This window comes from Lepidochelys olivacea (genome assembly GCF_965140295.1).
Source record: "Lepidochelys olivacea isolate rLepOli2 genome assembly, chromosome: 6".
Lineage (NCBI taxonomy): Eukaryota > Metazoa > Chordata > Testudines > Cheloniidae > Lepidochelys > Lepidochelys olivacea.
The window spans coordinates 69,621,162-69,636,112 of NC_140416.1; the positions used below are offsets into that span (position 1 = coordinate 69,621,162).

Sequence of the window (14,951 nt, forward strand, 5' to 3'; positions counted from 1 at the left end):
CTGGGGCCTAAGAATACAACTTATTCTGCAATTATTTTGTGCTGACAGTAGTATCAACATGTTTATTGTAGTAAAATAAGCAGAAATGGCTCTGAAGATACATCATGGAATAGATATGGGCAGTAGATATATAAAAAAGCTGTTCTCCCACCACTTTTCTAAGCGTCACATCAGTCTACCACTGAATGATTGTTCTCCACTGATCAGAATGGAATTTTGGGACATTTTTTCCTACAAATGTCTCAGGGACGCCATCACACATGATTTCAGATAAACCTCCGTGTATAAAAATACCATCATGTACGTTAATGAGCAGAAATTACTGACAGAATGTCTACCCCAGGGGGTCCAGTTCCCAGGTAAGGAGTTTGTCTCAGTGCTATTGTGGCAGCTCTATTAGCAGAATGCAGCAAGGTCACTGGTATAACTTGCCCTCAGTTCACAAATTTCCATTTCAGACTCTCTGTCTCTGTCTTGGTTTCGGTCTATTTACTCGGAGCCATTTCTTAACAATGTCTAATTTCCTCAAGGAATCCCTCTGAGTCCATTCTCTCAGATACGCTGCCATATCTTTTTTTTAAATCACTGAAAGGCACAAATATCCTTCCTGAGCTTTATAACCATCTAGCTGGATTATAGACATGAATTTCAGTTACCATACATTTTTGCACTGCTGGGGTTCCAAAAGTGCAGCCTTGGGGGATCTAAAATGTGGCCCCCTAACCACCTTCACCCACAAGATGAGGGTAAAGTAGATTGATACTGTTTTTTACTGCTAATAAGAACAATCAACAAGCATTTTTTATCATGGAAGATACAAGCTATGGGAATTGTGGTGCATTCATTTTTTATTTATATCACTGCACATGCAAATTAGATGCATCCCTCAGGTGTCTGGCAAGTTGCTGATGTCTGACAGTTGGTGTCGCAAAATTTGTACATCTCTAATAAATAGAAAGCTTTATGTTGCTGTTTTGTAGCAGTTTCTTCCAGGTTGTCTGATTTTCTAAGGTGGGGAAGTAGGCTTAATTAAATTAGGATTCAGTCCTTTATTGAAAATAAAAGGAATCAGTCCTTTCTCTTTCTCACTTGATAAGGATACACAACCCAAGCAGAGGTGCCTTAATCCCGCTGTAATGAGGAGCAGGATCAACCCTTCATCAGGCAAATAAAAGACTATGGAATGGACTTTGGAACTGGAGCCATAAAGAAATGTATCAGTGTTTCTTGGAGAGAGTGCACATTATTAGCACATAGATCTAGCCATGTCACTTGTAAATAGCCTCTCAAAAATCACTGAGAGTCTGGAGCGTTAAACTAAAGAGGATATCAAGGCCCAGTCAAGGGGAATGTTATATTAAGATCTCACAGTAACTTGCCTCACCTTTCTGGTAATCGGTTCCCAATCTAACCCGTCTCCTGAGTTTAGGTTACAAACCTCAATAACTCTGTGGCAGTCTTGACAGCAATTAACATTACTCAGCAGCCAGCTGGGTTTTAAAATCTCCCTTCCAAGTGATCTTGTTACCTAGGTTTTAAAGACAGCATGACACGGTCATTTTGTATCTAGGGGTCTGATCCTGCACTTTTGAAATCAATAGGAGTTTTACTATTGACTTCTATGGAAGCAGGAGCACACTCCAGGAAAGCAATCCTACAAGCAAGTAAAACAATAGTAAACTGCTGACTGTCTCCCAAATCCCAAAGTCTTTTCCTACCTGGTTTTGATATTGTTATGGGAAACAATGGATGGAGGGGGGTTGCCCAAAGGTACCTTCTGAGAGCTTTTCCTCGGAAATTAACCCCCCTTTTTCCTCCTGATTATTTAGTTTAGCATATTATGCACAAGTATCACAACAGTGTATTTCAGTGTTTCTCTTACCCTACTGTTGGAGCACTCAGACTTCAAAAGCCTATGGGAGTCTCATAAGTCATTTAAAACAAACAAACAATGGTTTTGTCTGAAAATAACTAGCTGCTGTTGGACTCTCACATCACTTTCAAACCCAGCCAACAAATTCCCAGCTCATCTGTTATAAGGACTCTACTGTCAGAGTCAGAACCACTGCCATGGAAGTGGCGGGCAGTGCAGGGTCCTAAGCACAGTGGGGTTTGAACAGTAAGATTGAATGAATGTAAAAATGAAAACATGATTTTTGGAAAAAACTGTTTCTCTGTAGTGTCTCTTTGCACCCTGTTCCCCTAAAATTACACAGTGTATTTATTGCTTTACATGCGTTAGAGATGTGAAAGACTTACTACTTCTAGGTTTCAGAGTAACAGCCGTGTTAGTCTGTATTCGCAAAAAGAAAAGGAGGACTTGTGGCACCTTAGAGACTAACCAATTTATTAGAGCATAAGCTTTCGTGAACTGAGCTGTAGCTCACGAAAGCTTATGCTCTAATAAATTGGTTAGTCTCTAAGGTGCCACAAGTCCTCCTTTTCTTTTTACTACTTCTAGTGACTCCATTCTCCTATTTAACCAACCATAGCAGTGGTTCTCAACCTTTTGGGGTTCAGGACCCATTTGTAAATGTTTATGGCCTATCATGACCCAGTAAATAGTCTGGGGGTTGAGGCCCTGGGGTGGTTTTGATTGGAGCCCACCCCCCAGAGGGGGGTGGGATTGGGTCCTGCAAGCCACTCACCCCACAGTAGCAGCTCCTGTACTGCGGGGATGGCTGGGCTTGGCTCTCCGTTCCAGGCATTGCAACCTCGAGGGTTGCAGCGCCACTCAGGTTTGACCCCACCACCCTCGCTAGACCAAATTTGAGTGAGTGGAATTGTGACCTGGCTCATGGGATTGCAGTGCTATTCACTCAAATTTGGCCTACGTGGACTTTCATCATCATGACCTGAGTGGTGCTGGGACCCCACAGGTTGCAATGCCTGGAGCAGGAAGGCAAGATCAGCCAGTCCCACGGGACAGGAGCCACAGGAACTGCCACATGACCCTTTGAAACATTCTGGTGACCCACTTTTGGGTCCTGACCCAGGAGTTGAGAAACCCTGCTCTGGAGAATATTCTTGAGCAGTCCAGTCTAGTTGGGAGGCAACATGGTCTAGTTGATAGGGCACAGAACTAATAGTCAGGAGATCTGCATTCTCTTCCCAACTCTGCAGCTGACCTGCTGTGCTACTTCACCTGCCATCCTTTGTCTGTCTTCTCTATTTCGACTGAAAGCTTTTCAGGGCAGGAGCTGTCTGTTACTACTTGTCTATACAGCACCTGGAACAATGGGGCCCTGTTCTTGGTTGAGGTCTCTAAGTGCGATACAAATAATAAATAATAATAATAATAATAATAATAGCTTTAAATGACTCAGGTAGTAGGCTTAGGGCTTCCACCACTTCCTTTGGGAGATTATTCAACACTCTAAGAGATCTCATTCTTAAGAATTTTCTTCCCGACGTTCAACCAAGATCTGGCTTTGGTTTAATTTCATGTCACTGGTTTTGTTTGTTTTTTTTGGGGGGGGGGGTTGGGGCGGGGAGAGTTGGAGGATTTTTTTTTTCAGTATTCTTAAATCACAGGAATACTGACTATTTCTTGCGTGTGTGTGTAACTCTGGTAGTTTGGTTGTAAGAAATTTCCATTAAAAATAAACAGGGGGAAAAAACAAAACCCCAGAATAACTCGCTGAATGATGAAAGCGTCTTAAGGAATTCCCAGACTTCTCCAATAGGCGAAGAACAGGGCTTCAGCCTCATCTCCCCCCTCCCCTCCCGCCACCCCTAACGTACAGATGGCATACAGGCTCTTCCATATAACTGCAAAATGTAGCAGGTCTGATTCTGATCTCACATCAGTTTTATGCTGTAAACAGCAAGATGAGGCCTGGCATGTATTATCTGCTTACATCTCATGAAAGTTTATTGACTTCGGGGGAGTTCCCCTTTCTGAGTGGGTAGACTGGCTAGGATAAGCATGATGAGAGAGAAAGGAAGTGGAGCCCTCTACACACTGACCTGAGAGCCCAGTAGTTACATTTTGTACCATGCAGTGTATCTGGAGAGCCCCGTATTCATGATATGGGTGGAGGCAGCAAGTTCTCTGCAGCAAGCCCTGAGGGCCGATTTCTCTACTGCCCGCCTCTGGCCCCTAGAAAATACCCTCAGCACAGAAGGCCACACAGGTCAGCATACAGGGTAGGTTGGAGGTGGGCCAAGAGGAAACAGCTGTGCCAAAGCATTGCCTGCACATGAGCTATTATTCAAGGGGGCCCTTATCTACACTGGGAGCAAGGCAGGTCCCCAGATGGGCCCAGAATAAAGGGAATGCAATGGTAGTCCGAAGCCACTTTTCCCCTGAAGTTTGCTATGCTGAGCTGAGTGCAGAAATGGAGTACCAGAGACTGGGTCCCTAATTGCTATCCTTGGATAGAAAACTCTGCTAAAAGGATGGATTGATTCACACCTACTGCAGACAGTGTTGTGTCCTGGTACAAAGGAGGTCAAAGGTCCCAAAGGAAAAGCACCACATATCAGAAGGCCTTTAATCACCTCCTCCAAAGACTTGAACATTGTTCTTGACTGGAGGTTTAGAATTTTCCACAAGAAGCCCTTGCTGCCAAAAGTATGTAAAAGGACAAAAGCACTCCAGGTGTAATGTGGAATTGGGGAGATATCAGTGGCAATCCATTCCTTCATAACTTGGGCCTGATTTTCAAAGGGGCTAAACACGTCACAGTTCCCACTAAGTTCAAATGGGGTTGTGAATGCTCAACATTTCTGAAAATCAGGCTTAAGGTATGTCAAGTTGGATACCCAAAAGCTGAGATACCTCAAGTAGGGTGACCATTCATCCTGTTTTGGCTGGGACAGTCCCTTTTTTAAGCCCTGTCCCAGCTGTTCGGATTTTTTTGGCAAAAGAGGGCATTTGTCCTGGCAAGAGCAAAGGGGACAAATGCCCACATTTGTCAAAAAAGTGAGGTGTGGAGCGAAGGAACGTGCAGGGGCTGATCAGCAATGCCAGCCTGGTGTGGGGAGTGGGGGAGGCAGAGCTGGAACAACCTGTAACAGCATTGCGTGGTGGGGGGAGGTGGGTAGGCAGGGCTGGGGTGAGTGGCTTGGGCCAGCCCCACGAAGGCGGGGGGAAGAATTTGGGTCAGCCCCACGTGGTGTCCTGTTTTCCCTTTGGGAAATATGGTCACCCTATATCTCAAGCCACTATCGACTTTTAAAAATATTGGCCTTGACTTTTTGGTGCCTCAGTTTCCCCATCTGTAAGAATGGGAATACTATTTATTAGTGCTGTCAAGTGATTAAAAAAATTAATCGCGCTTAATCGCACTATTAATCACACTGTTAAACAATAATAGAATACTATTTATTTAAATATTTTTGGGTGTTTTCTACATTTTCAAATATATTGATTTCAATTACAACACCAAATACAAAGTGTACAGTGCTCACTTTATATTTATTTTTGATTACAAGTATTTGCACTATAACCCCCCCCCCAAAATAGTATTTTTCAATTAATCTAATACAAGTACCATAGTGTAATCTCTTTATCAAAAAGTTGAACTTAGAAATGTAGAATTATGTAAAAAAAAACCAAAAAACAAACCTGCATTCAAAAACAAAAACAAAAATGTAAAAGTTTAGAGCCTGCAAGTCAACTCAGTCCTACTTCTTGTTCAGCCAGTCACTCAGACAAATAAGTTTGTTTACATTTGCAGAAGATAATGCTGCTTGCTTTTTGTAAATGTCATCTGAAAGTGAGAACAGGCATTTGCATGACACTGTTGTAGCCCAAGTTGCAAGATCTTTACATGCCAGATGTGCTAAAGAATCATATGTCCCTTTGTGCTTCAACCACCATTCCAGGGGACATACATCCATGGTGATGATGGGTTCTGGTTGATAACAATCCGAAGCAGTGCAGACCAATGCATGTTCATTTTCATTATCTGAGTCAGCAGAAGGTTAATTTTCTTTTATGGTGGTTCGGGTTCTGTAGTTTCCACGTCGGAGTGTTGCCCTTTTAAGGCTTCTGAAAGCATGTTCCACACCTCATCCCTCTCAGATTTTGGAAGGCACTTCAGATTCTTAAACCTTGGGTCAAGTGCTGTAGCTATCTTTAGAAATCTCACATTCATACTTTCTTTGCATTTTGTGAAATCTGCAGTGAAAGTGTTCTTAAAATGAACAACATGTGCTGGGTCCTCATCTGAGACTGCTATAACATGAAATATATGGCAGAATGCAGGTAAAACAGAGCAGGGAACATACAATTCTCTCCCAAGGAGTTCAGTCACAAATGTAACTAATGCATTATTTTTTAACAAGCATGGAAGCATGTCCTCTGGAATGGTGGCAGAAGCATGAAGGGGCATGTGAATGTTTAGCATACCTGGCACGTAAATACCTTGCAGTGCTGGCTACAAAAGTCCCATGCAAATGCCTGTTCTCATTTTCTGGTGACACTGTAAATAAGAAGAGGGCAGCGTTATCTCCTGTAAATGTAAACATACTTGTTTGTCTTAGCGACTGGTGAACAAGAAGTAGGACTGAGTGGACTTGTAAAAATCTACATTTACAAAATCTACATTTGTAAGTTTCACTTTCACAACAAGGAGATTGCACTACAGTACTTGTATGAGGTGAACTTAAAAATACTATTTCTTTTGTTTATCATTTTTACTGTCCAAATATTTGTAATAAAAAATAATAGACACTGATTTAAATTACAACATATATGAAAATGCAGAAAAACATCCAAAATATTTCATAAATTTCAATGGGTATTCTATTGTTTAACAGTGTAATTAAAACCGCGATTAATTTTTTAAATCATGATTTACTTTTTTTAGTTAATCGAGTGAGTTAACTGTGATTAATCCACAGCCTTACTATTTATGCCTCTTTCCATGGTACATCAACGTCCGTGGATGACTGCAAGGTATTACCATTGTTGTAGCAACCCCTGTCAGTTTGATGTCATTCCCTAATCTTACAAGCATACTCTCTGCTCCATTAGCCAAGTCATTAATGAAAAATAATGAATAGTACCTGACCTAGGACTGACCCCTGCAGGGCCCCGCTAGATACACCCTCCCAGTTCGATGAGGATGGTCTTTCAACCACTTGCGCACCCCACCTTATAGTAGTTTCAGCTAGACCACGTTTCCCTGCTTTGCTTATGAGCCCGTCATAGAGGACTGTGTCAAAGACCTTCCTGGCCCTGCAACCCCTCGGGCTAGCTGTAGCATTACAGCAGACGGAGCCTCCCTTCACCAGCCCTGCTGTGCATTGTGCGCTTCATGAGGGGCTGGGGATTTGCCCTGCCTCCCTTACTCTGGTTTACATGGAAGGCTGCACATCAGCGTCTGTCCCTGCTGCGGAGGCAGCGCGGGGGGGCGGGGGGCGCTCTTTCCGTATTGGCTGGTTGGCGTGTACGTCACTGGGGGGCGGGGCTCCTATCAGCTGTTTGGGGGATGCCAGGAAGCAAGTGTATTTTGGAAACAATGCGGCGCGGCGGCGCCTGAGGCTGCAGCTTGGGGACTCCTCGCTCTGCCCGGGCTCGGCGCCCGCGCCCCTCCGGCGGTGCCCTGCCCTGTCTCCCCTGCCACAGGTGAGTGCCCGCCGGGCCGGGGGCTGCTGCCGGCCGCCTTCCCGCTGCGGGCATGGAGCGGAGCGCGCCTCAGCTCTACCGCGGAAGGTGCTCCCGGGCGGGTCAGTCAGGAGGTCCCTTTTTACCCCGTGCTCCCCGGCTCCTGCCCTATCCGGGGGGGCAGAGACCCCGCACGCTCATGGCAGCGGCTCCGGAGCTGCTGCTGCTGCATGGGGGCTCAGTCCCGGCGGGCTCTGACCTAGCAGCCCGCCTCTGGTCCAGGCGGGGCTGGCTGGAAGGGGGCCGTGGATCAGGAGCCCGAGGGTGGTGGGGAGAGAGCGAGCCTGTGGCAGCTTCTCTCTCTGGTGCCTCTTGGCTGGGCTTGGGGCCGAAATCGAGCCATCCCGGTTGCAGCAGTTTGTGCCATAAGGGCCGAGTCAGGTAGGGACTGAGAAGGGTCGGGACCTGCACTTAAACCCATGGGGTTTGCAGTTACCCGCCTGGAGCGGGTGCCTTCCGTTCTCCCCGGTCTGGGTCCTGGAGACCCCAACCCTCATCACCTCAGCATGGAGAAATCCGCACTCTGTTGGTACCGTTTAGTTCTTCCAGTTCACTACGCTGAGTGACCTTCTTCCCCCATCCAGGAAATGGCTTCCCCTGTTGGCATCAGGGAGATATTTATATTGTCCCCAACTGAGCCTGGGTGACATCTGTTTCTCTCTGTTCTGTGAGCTCATGAACCCCAAACTGGTGAGGGGGAACCTTCTCGCCAGTTACTCTCTGACTATAAACTGTACCTCTTTCACCAGAAAAATATTTGCAGTATCCTCAGTCCTAGTCATCTTGGTATCTGATTTACTTAAAATAAATAAAACTCCTCTTCTGTTGAGTTTCCTCAACCTGATGTGATCACTTCCTTATAGTTAGATTCATGCAAGTAGCTGTTGAAAAATACTTGTGCCTCTTTGGCAGTGAGCTAATTCAGTGAATTGATCACAAAGCAATTATTCGGGCACTTGGCAAAGGCAGAGACTTTTAAAAAATGGTGATTTGCATAAATGTTAATAATCATAAAGAAACAAGTTAGTGCTAGCATTATTCCAAAGCATATTGCTTTTTGGAAACCGTTACCTCTAGTCTGAAGTGCCTGTATAAGACCATGGCTCGTACATACAATGCTGAGTACACTCGTGATGCTAGAAATTATGCTAGTGTCCAATAGCCCAGATAATGTGTTTCCACTATTGAATCTCTTCTGGGGTTTAAAGTTTCTGTTTTAAACCTTGCTGGCCTCAAACATTGTATTTAAGTCCTCTGTACGGGTATAACTTTGCAGTACGTAAGCCCACAAAGGGAAGGAAATGAAGGAAAGAAATATGGTAGTCCTAAACTTAGACCAGCCAACTTTGTTTTGGGAAGCAGGCAGAGGCATGTGTATGTTGAACCCTCCCTCTGTTTTTACTGTCTGCTTATCTTGAGAGTAGCCTCTGATACTGTAATGTATAAGAATTCCACTGTCAGTGTACTCAGGCTTTCTCAGATAGCAGGTTTTCTGGTCTCCTCAGGAGAAAGCAGTAGGCAGATAGAAGGTATGATACTCCATGCATTTGTGCTCCCACAGTCATAAACAACCCTTGCAAACTGATTTGTTTGGTGCATCTCCCTTTGAGAAACTCTATTTTTGCTGTTCTTGTTTTTGAAGGAGCTAGCAAACTTTATTTTGGGGTCATGAAGAAATTAAGTGGCTTTAGGGTAGGTGATGCTCTGGACTTGTCAAATGTCTTCTTCTTTGGGCCTCAGAACAAAGCATGAGCTCATCTTGGCCCACCAGAATAGGATGTGGACTAAGATTTCTGACTGTTCTGAAGCCCCTTTTGTTAAATGTTTTGTGTACCTAGTAAACTTCCTGGCTTTGGGGTTTGTCACATTTAGCTTTTTGTACCAAATGTAGCTATAATTCGAGTTATACATTTTAATGCTATTTGCAGTTGTAACCTCTTTTTGAGAGTGGAAAACCTTATTCCTTCCCATCTCTGTATCTTCTTTAGGACAGTGGTGTCCTGAGTTCATATTTACATGGGAGGAGGTACATGTGGAGAACGGTGAGGGAAGTACTGGATAGATTCTTTTTATTTCCTTTAAGCGTAGGATTCCTTTTACTAGTCTGCCATTCTGTTAAGTTTTGGTCAAAACCAGAGCAAAGGAGATGTGAAGAGTTGAACTTCACTTGTTAAAAACTGGGTGGAAATCCTGGGGATGGATCTCTTAGGAGACTGTCTTCAAATAGGGTTAGATGCATAGATAACAGGAAAGGATTGCTGGATTCATTGGCCAGGCTGCTTTTACTTATCCTGTGTTAGCAGAAGCTCTAAAAGAGTGGTTTTCATTTTCCTACCCTCTTTTGCCTGGTGTTAGGACATAATGGGGCTCAGGAATATACTTTGACGTGTATAAAAGCACTGCTTGCGATACTGACATGACCAAACACTCACTGACTTCTGTAATTCTAGGGTGAACTAAAGGAAGGGTGTTTTGGATAGATTCTGTAGTAGTGAAGGGTACATGGGGGTGGTGGGGCTGCATGAGTTTTGGGCATTTGCTTGGTTAGGTTGTGGGGCAGGGAATGAAGTAACCAGGGGTTATGGAGTGTTTGACAGAAAGTAGTATTGACAAGACTTATGGTTTAATGGCAAGTCTCTTACTATTTGGTGTAACCTAAAGGTTCTGAAATCAGAAGACAAATGTAAAGATTCCCAAAGTGTGTGTGTGTGTGGAGGGGGTTGGCTATGCAGGTTGGATTTGCTTTTTAAACCAATGTCCCTCTGTCTCGCCATGACTATTCTTTTATTGGGGAGGGAGCAGTCTTTAAGACTTCCAACCATATGTGGAGCCTTTTTGGCTTGCAGAGCTGTCTCTTCAAGGGCTCCAGAACTTGACCACAAGGCCTTAATTATCAGCTTATTTCTGATCTTTTCAGGTCATGTATGCTTTGTTTTAGGAGGAAAAAGCTTGGGGAAGTAGGGAGAACTGTGTGTTCCTGGATGGAATTGGGGGTGAGGGGGTTATTCTGGACTGCACTCTGGTTGTATCTTAGCCATTTTTTCAAGTGTTCATTTGTTGCAGGAGCAATGGATCCCCCCAGCTACCTAGAAGAGGACTATTCCAGCTTGGACGGGCTGGACGATGACGTGTTTCACTCTGACTTTGGACTCACAGGTCAGCCTGGTGAGATGACCCCTCCTGGCATTTTCACACAGAATCAATCCTACAGCTGCCTGCTGGGGAGGTTTCAACTGTTCCCACTCACACACTGCTGTGGTCCAGGTATCAGGCATGCTGAGCAGCAGGACAAGGCAACCCAAACACTCAGTCCATCCTCTTCCACTCAGGATGTCATGTTGCCATGTGGAGTCACTGAAGAGCCCCAGAGACTCTTCTATGGTAAGAGCACTCCAGCATCACTAGCTTTGCAGAAGGGAAAACTGCCCCTCTAGCGCTTCCCCTCTTTCTCCCACTGGACAAGAGAGGGTTACTTATTCTGCTGCACCTGAAAGAAAGACAGCTCTCTCTGCTTCTCACCCTTGCCTACTCACTGCAGGAGCTGTCCCTTTTCTCACTGCTTCTGCCATTCGTTAAACACCAGCTCCTTCCCCCCCCCCCAACTCCATTATAAAGCAGTTGAAGTTATTGCTAGACACCTACAGCAGCACTTAAGGCTGAGACCCTCCTGCAGGCTTCAGAGGGCGATCAAGTGCTTCCCTCGCCTCAGTGCACATTCTGCCAATTTGCCTGCAAAGAGTTAAATCTTCCCTTTCTCCAGGCTGCCCAGGTGAATCTTGTCATGTGGATGGGACTGCATGAGTGTTGTCAGTGCAGAGACAGTAAACACAGAGGTTCAGATGTTGAGAGTCTTTTGTTGGGCTCTTGGCTGAGAAAAAAGTTGTCGGATAAATAACATGAACAGACAGTTTTTCAGTGGTAAAGAGGTAATTGGCTTGAATTTCTATTAAAGCTGAATTGGCGACATGAATCATTCCTGACTTACATTTCAGGTTTAAAAAAAAAAAAGCCATTCTCTCCCCCCACCAACAACTTTGAGTCAAATTCTGCCCTTGTATCCTCACATGTGGCACCTGTTATAAAGTGTATCCCAAGGTGAAACTTGGTCCTAAATGCTGGGCGGTTATGAGTGATGCCTGATTTGGAAGCTGCAGCAAGGATTATGCCAGGAGATTATTGATGTTTAGGAGGGACATAGGTACTGCATAAGTGTAAGACTGTCATTCCAGATAAAATCCCAACATTGACTGAACTATAAACAAGCCTGATCCATGTGTGAGAGCTTTCCCTATCTCAGTGTGGTTTTTTTCTTTCAGGTCACTCGGTTATGGGAGGAACATAATACACTCTGCTGGATCAATGTAAATCTACTTAAAACTCTGAGTGAATGTTTTACTGAATACTTAGTATGATTAGTCATTGTTTAGGCTGCAGAAACTGGACTTTAGCCTGAGTCAGAAGTTTGCAGTTACACAGGTTTTCCTTCATGATGTGTAATGGTGAGAAGGGGAACCAGGCTTTAAGCTGGGAGACCAAGCCATTGAGCCTTCTCATCTCTAATGTCTTGCAGGGAATGCTGGGTACCGTTTACATGTCCCCCCAGTTGGCTTTGCATTGAATCCACATCTCCAAGAGGAGCCTCGGGAAGGTCAACGGGAAGCACGTGCTGAGGTTCAGATTGCAAGGAAGTTACAGTGCATTGCAGACCAGTTCCACAGGCTCCACATACAGAGGGTAGGCGCTCTTTTTGGGGGGAGAAGGGGATTTGGTTATCCAGGTATGGCATCCAGGAGCCTCTGGCTCATCTGACCCTTCACCTCCCATCTCTGTTTAGTCATTGTCCATGCTGAATACACACTTGTGCCACTTGTTGTGACTAGAGTCTGCACCGTGAGCCAATCCTAATCGATGTCTGTCATATTTTGGCTAATTTCCATGCCACAAAAGGAATCTGTATGACACCATTCCGCCCTGCCTTCTAATCTCTGAGTAAGAGGGAACTAGAAGTCCCTGATCATCCAGGGTTTAGAATGGGCATGTCCAAAGTGCAGCCCAGCGCTGCCCTCCTCTTTGACATGAAGGTAGCTAACAGAGTGCACAGGCTCTAACGTGCAATACCTCATCATGATTTGAGCAGACTTCACTAAGATCAAGGAGTGCTACATGCTGGAACTGGTAGCTGCTGATGCCTTCCTGTGGTCTTCAGAGGGCGAATGCTTCCCTCACCCCAGTGGAGTCATTTAAAGGTGGGCGCTGCTTTGGTCTTACTCAAGTTAGGTGAGGAATTTAGCTCCTGGAGAGTTGCTGGGATGGCCCTCGGTTGGGCAAAGTTTGGGTTCACTTAACTTTTGGAGATGAATGGTCCCAAAGTTTTCTTCTCATGACCCAACAGCAGAATTATTAAGGGAATGTTCTAGAAAGATCAACTGAAGAAATGTGAAAGTTGGCTGTCTGGACTGTAGGATGTCATTCTGACATCAGAAATACCATATCACAAGTTATTTTTGTGCATTGTTTGTTTATTTCCCCCCCTTCTAAATAGCACTCTCTTACTAGCTGTCCCTGTCTCACTGTGTGCTTGCTTCTTACAGCAAAGGGAAGGGTAAAGATCTTTGCTGTCAGGGAAGCAGTGGAACTGGTTGTAACTTGACCCTTTCCATCTGGGGAGTGTAGCTATCCGATGTCTTTGTCAGGGAAATGCACCCAAGAATGCCCCCCTCAAAAAAACAAAAACAAACCCAATAGAAAATCTTGGCCTGTTCCCTCCCCTCTCCCCCAGGCAAGAAGCGTGTGCTGCTATGGCACTGCGAGAGCCATGCGACTGACTGCAGTGCAGGACATACGTGGGGAATGACTGAGCCAGGAGAATAGAATTGAATCGAATCGCGTGTCAGCCAAGCTTGTGGGAGAGTTAGTAAACAAAAGCATCCGCCTGCACCACCAGCTCCTGCAGCCAGCCAAGGAGGAGCTCCTGTGTCTTTGTTTGAACTGGAAGGACAGACAGTTGAAAAGGAGGGGGAGCTGTTCAACCATTTAAAAAACAAAACCAAAAACAGGTGTGAGAAATCTCAGCCAGTGGTTCTGCAGGACTTGACACTGGGATAGGTATTGACATTTAGAACTGCTCAGGGATTCTTTTCCTTGGGAGAGGGGTAGTACTGAGCCCTTGTGTTAATGTGGAGCTGTGCCTTCGACCACATAGAGTTTTAATGTCCTATCTGTGCCAATGCATTCTCTTCCCTACTGACCCTGCGTGGAGGACTTCCTTTGGCTGTTGGCACAATCCATAAATAAAGTCCTGTGCTCTTCTGTGCCTGCTGCTTAAAGGGCAGTTAGTGCCTAGAGACACACGAGCTGGCTCATGATGGGCTGTGGTTTGTCCTTTGGGGCAGTGGAAGGGGCAATCTCTGAGAATAGGAAACCTGAGCTGCCATTTATCTGTAAAGCTTCTATTTTGCTGTGAAACTAACCCCAAAACTGGGCGCCCTGTTTCAACAACTCAGAGTCTTGGTCACAGCCCACGATTCCAGGGTTATAATAGGAAACATTTAGAATATCATAGCATAGTCACAACCACACCTCCTGAACACCTGGAACAAAGAACAGAGCCAGTGGGATGTTCTTCCAACAGATATGAGTGTTTGGTGGATCCTGAGCTGGCAAAATAGGTGCCAGTTGCTGCACGAGTATGTAGGAAAAACTTCCAGTACTGGAGTTATTTGTCCTTTTAGCTGTTTGGCATATTCAGGCTTTTTATGCCTTCATTTGATGCAGTGATATATTCAAATAAAATAATTGCGTCTTCATCCCCAGTATGGAGTTACTACAATGATGTGATATTATGTAGCACTTCATGGTTTTACTCTTCAAAGTGCTTTTCAAATGTGGGCTACTATAGAAAATATTTCCACATGCAGGCTCTGCTACTTAGAATTGCTATGGTCAGTCCATGGTTCTGCAGGGCCCTTTTCAAACTATGCACAAGGGACCTTTAGTTCTCTCCTCACTCTTGCATGCCCCATAGTGCCCTCCATTTGTTTAAGGCTCCATACCTTCTGGTAATCTCCCCTCTTACCCCCCACCCCCCAATGCCCCCACCATGTACCAAGAAACCAGGAGGTGGAGCTAAAACGCAACTTTCTGTGTGCAGGAGAGACACTGGAGAACTCTCTTCTGGTTTACTGGAGGTAGACTGGACATGAATGGGAAATCTGGGATGTTGCTGTGATTGGTAGGTTGCGTGCACGCATATATGCTGTGCTGCTCGTGTGTGAGCACCTAAGTCACTTAAACCTGAGTTTTACTTGCTGTGATAACTCAGTGGAACACTTTA

The 14,951-nt window shown here is 45.1% G+C and overlaps 1 protein-coding gene across 7 annotated transcripts in view; it reads left to right on the forward strand.

Moving 5' to 3' along the window:
* The first annotated feature begins 7,445 nt into the window (after positions 1-7,445).
* The window catches only part of BMF (Bcl2 modifying factor), a 30,972-nt gene continuing 23,466 nt past the window's right edge, over positions 7,446-14,951 (forward strand). For 3 of the 7 annotated variants that reach the window (XM_084631302.1, XM_084631301.1, XM_084631303.1), the window contains exons 1-3: positions 7,446-7,579; positions 10,682-10,999; positions 12,189-12,352. In XM_084631302.1, coding sequence (XP_084487428.1) covers positions 10,687-10,999; positions 12,189-12,352 — 477 coding nt within the window. In that variant the 5' untranslated portion in view covers positions 7,446-7,579; positions 10,682-10,686. Of the gene's footprint in view, positions 7,580-10,681; positions 11,000-12,188; positions 12,353-13,397; positions 14,380-14,951 lie in introns of those variants that run through there. The other 4 variants (XM_084631306.1, XM_084631307.1, XM_084631304.1 and 1 more) reach the window with 3 other exon arrangements.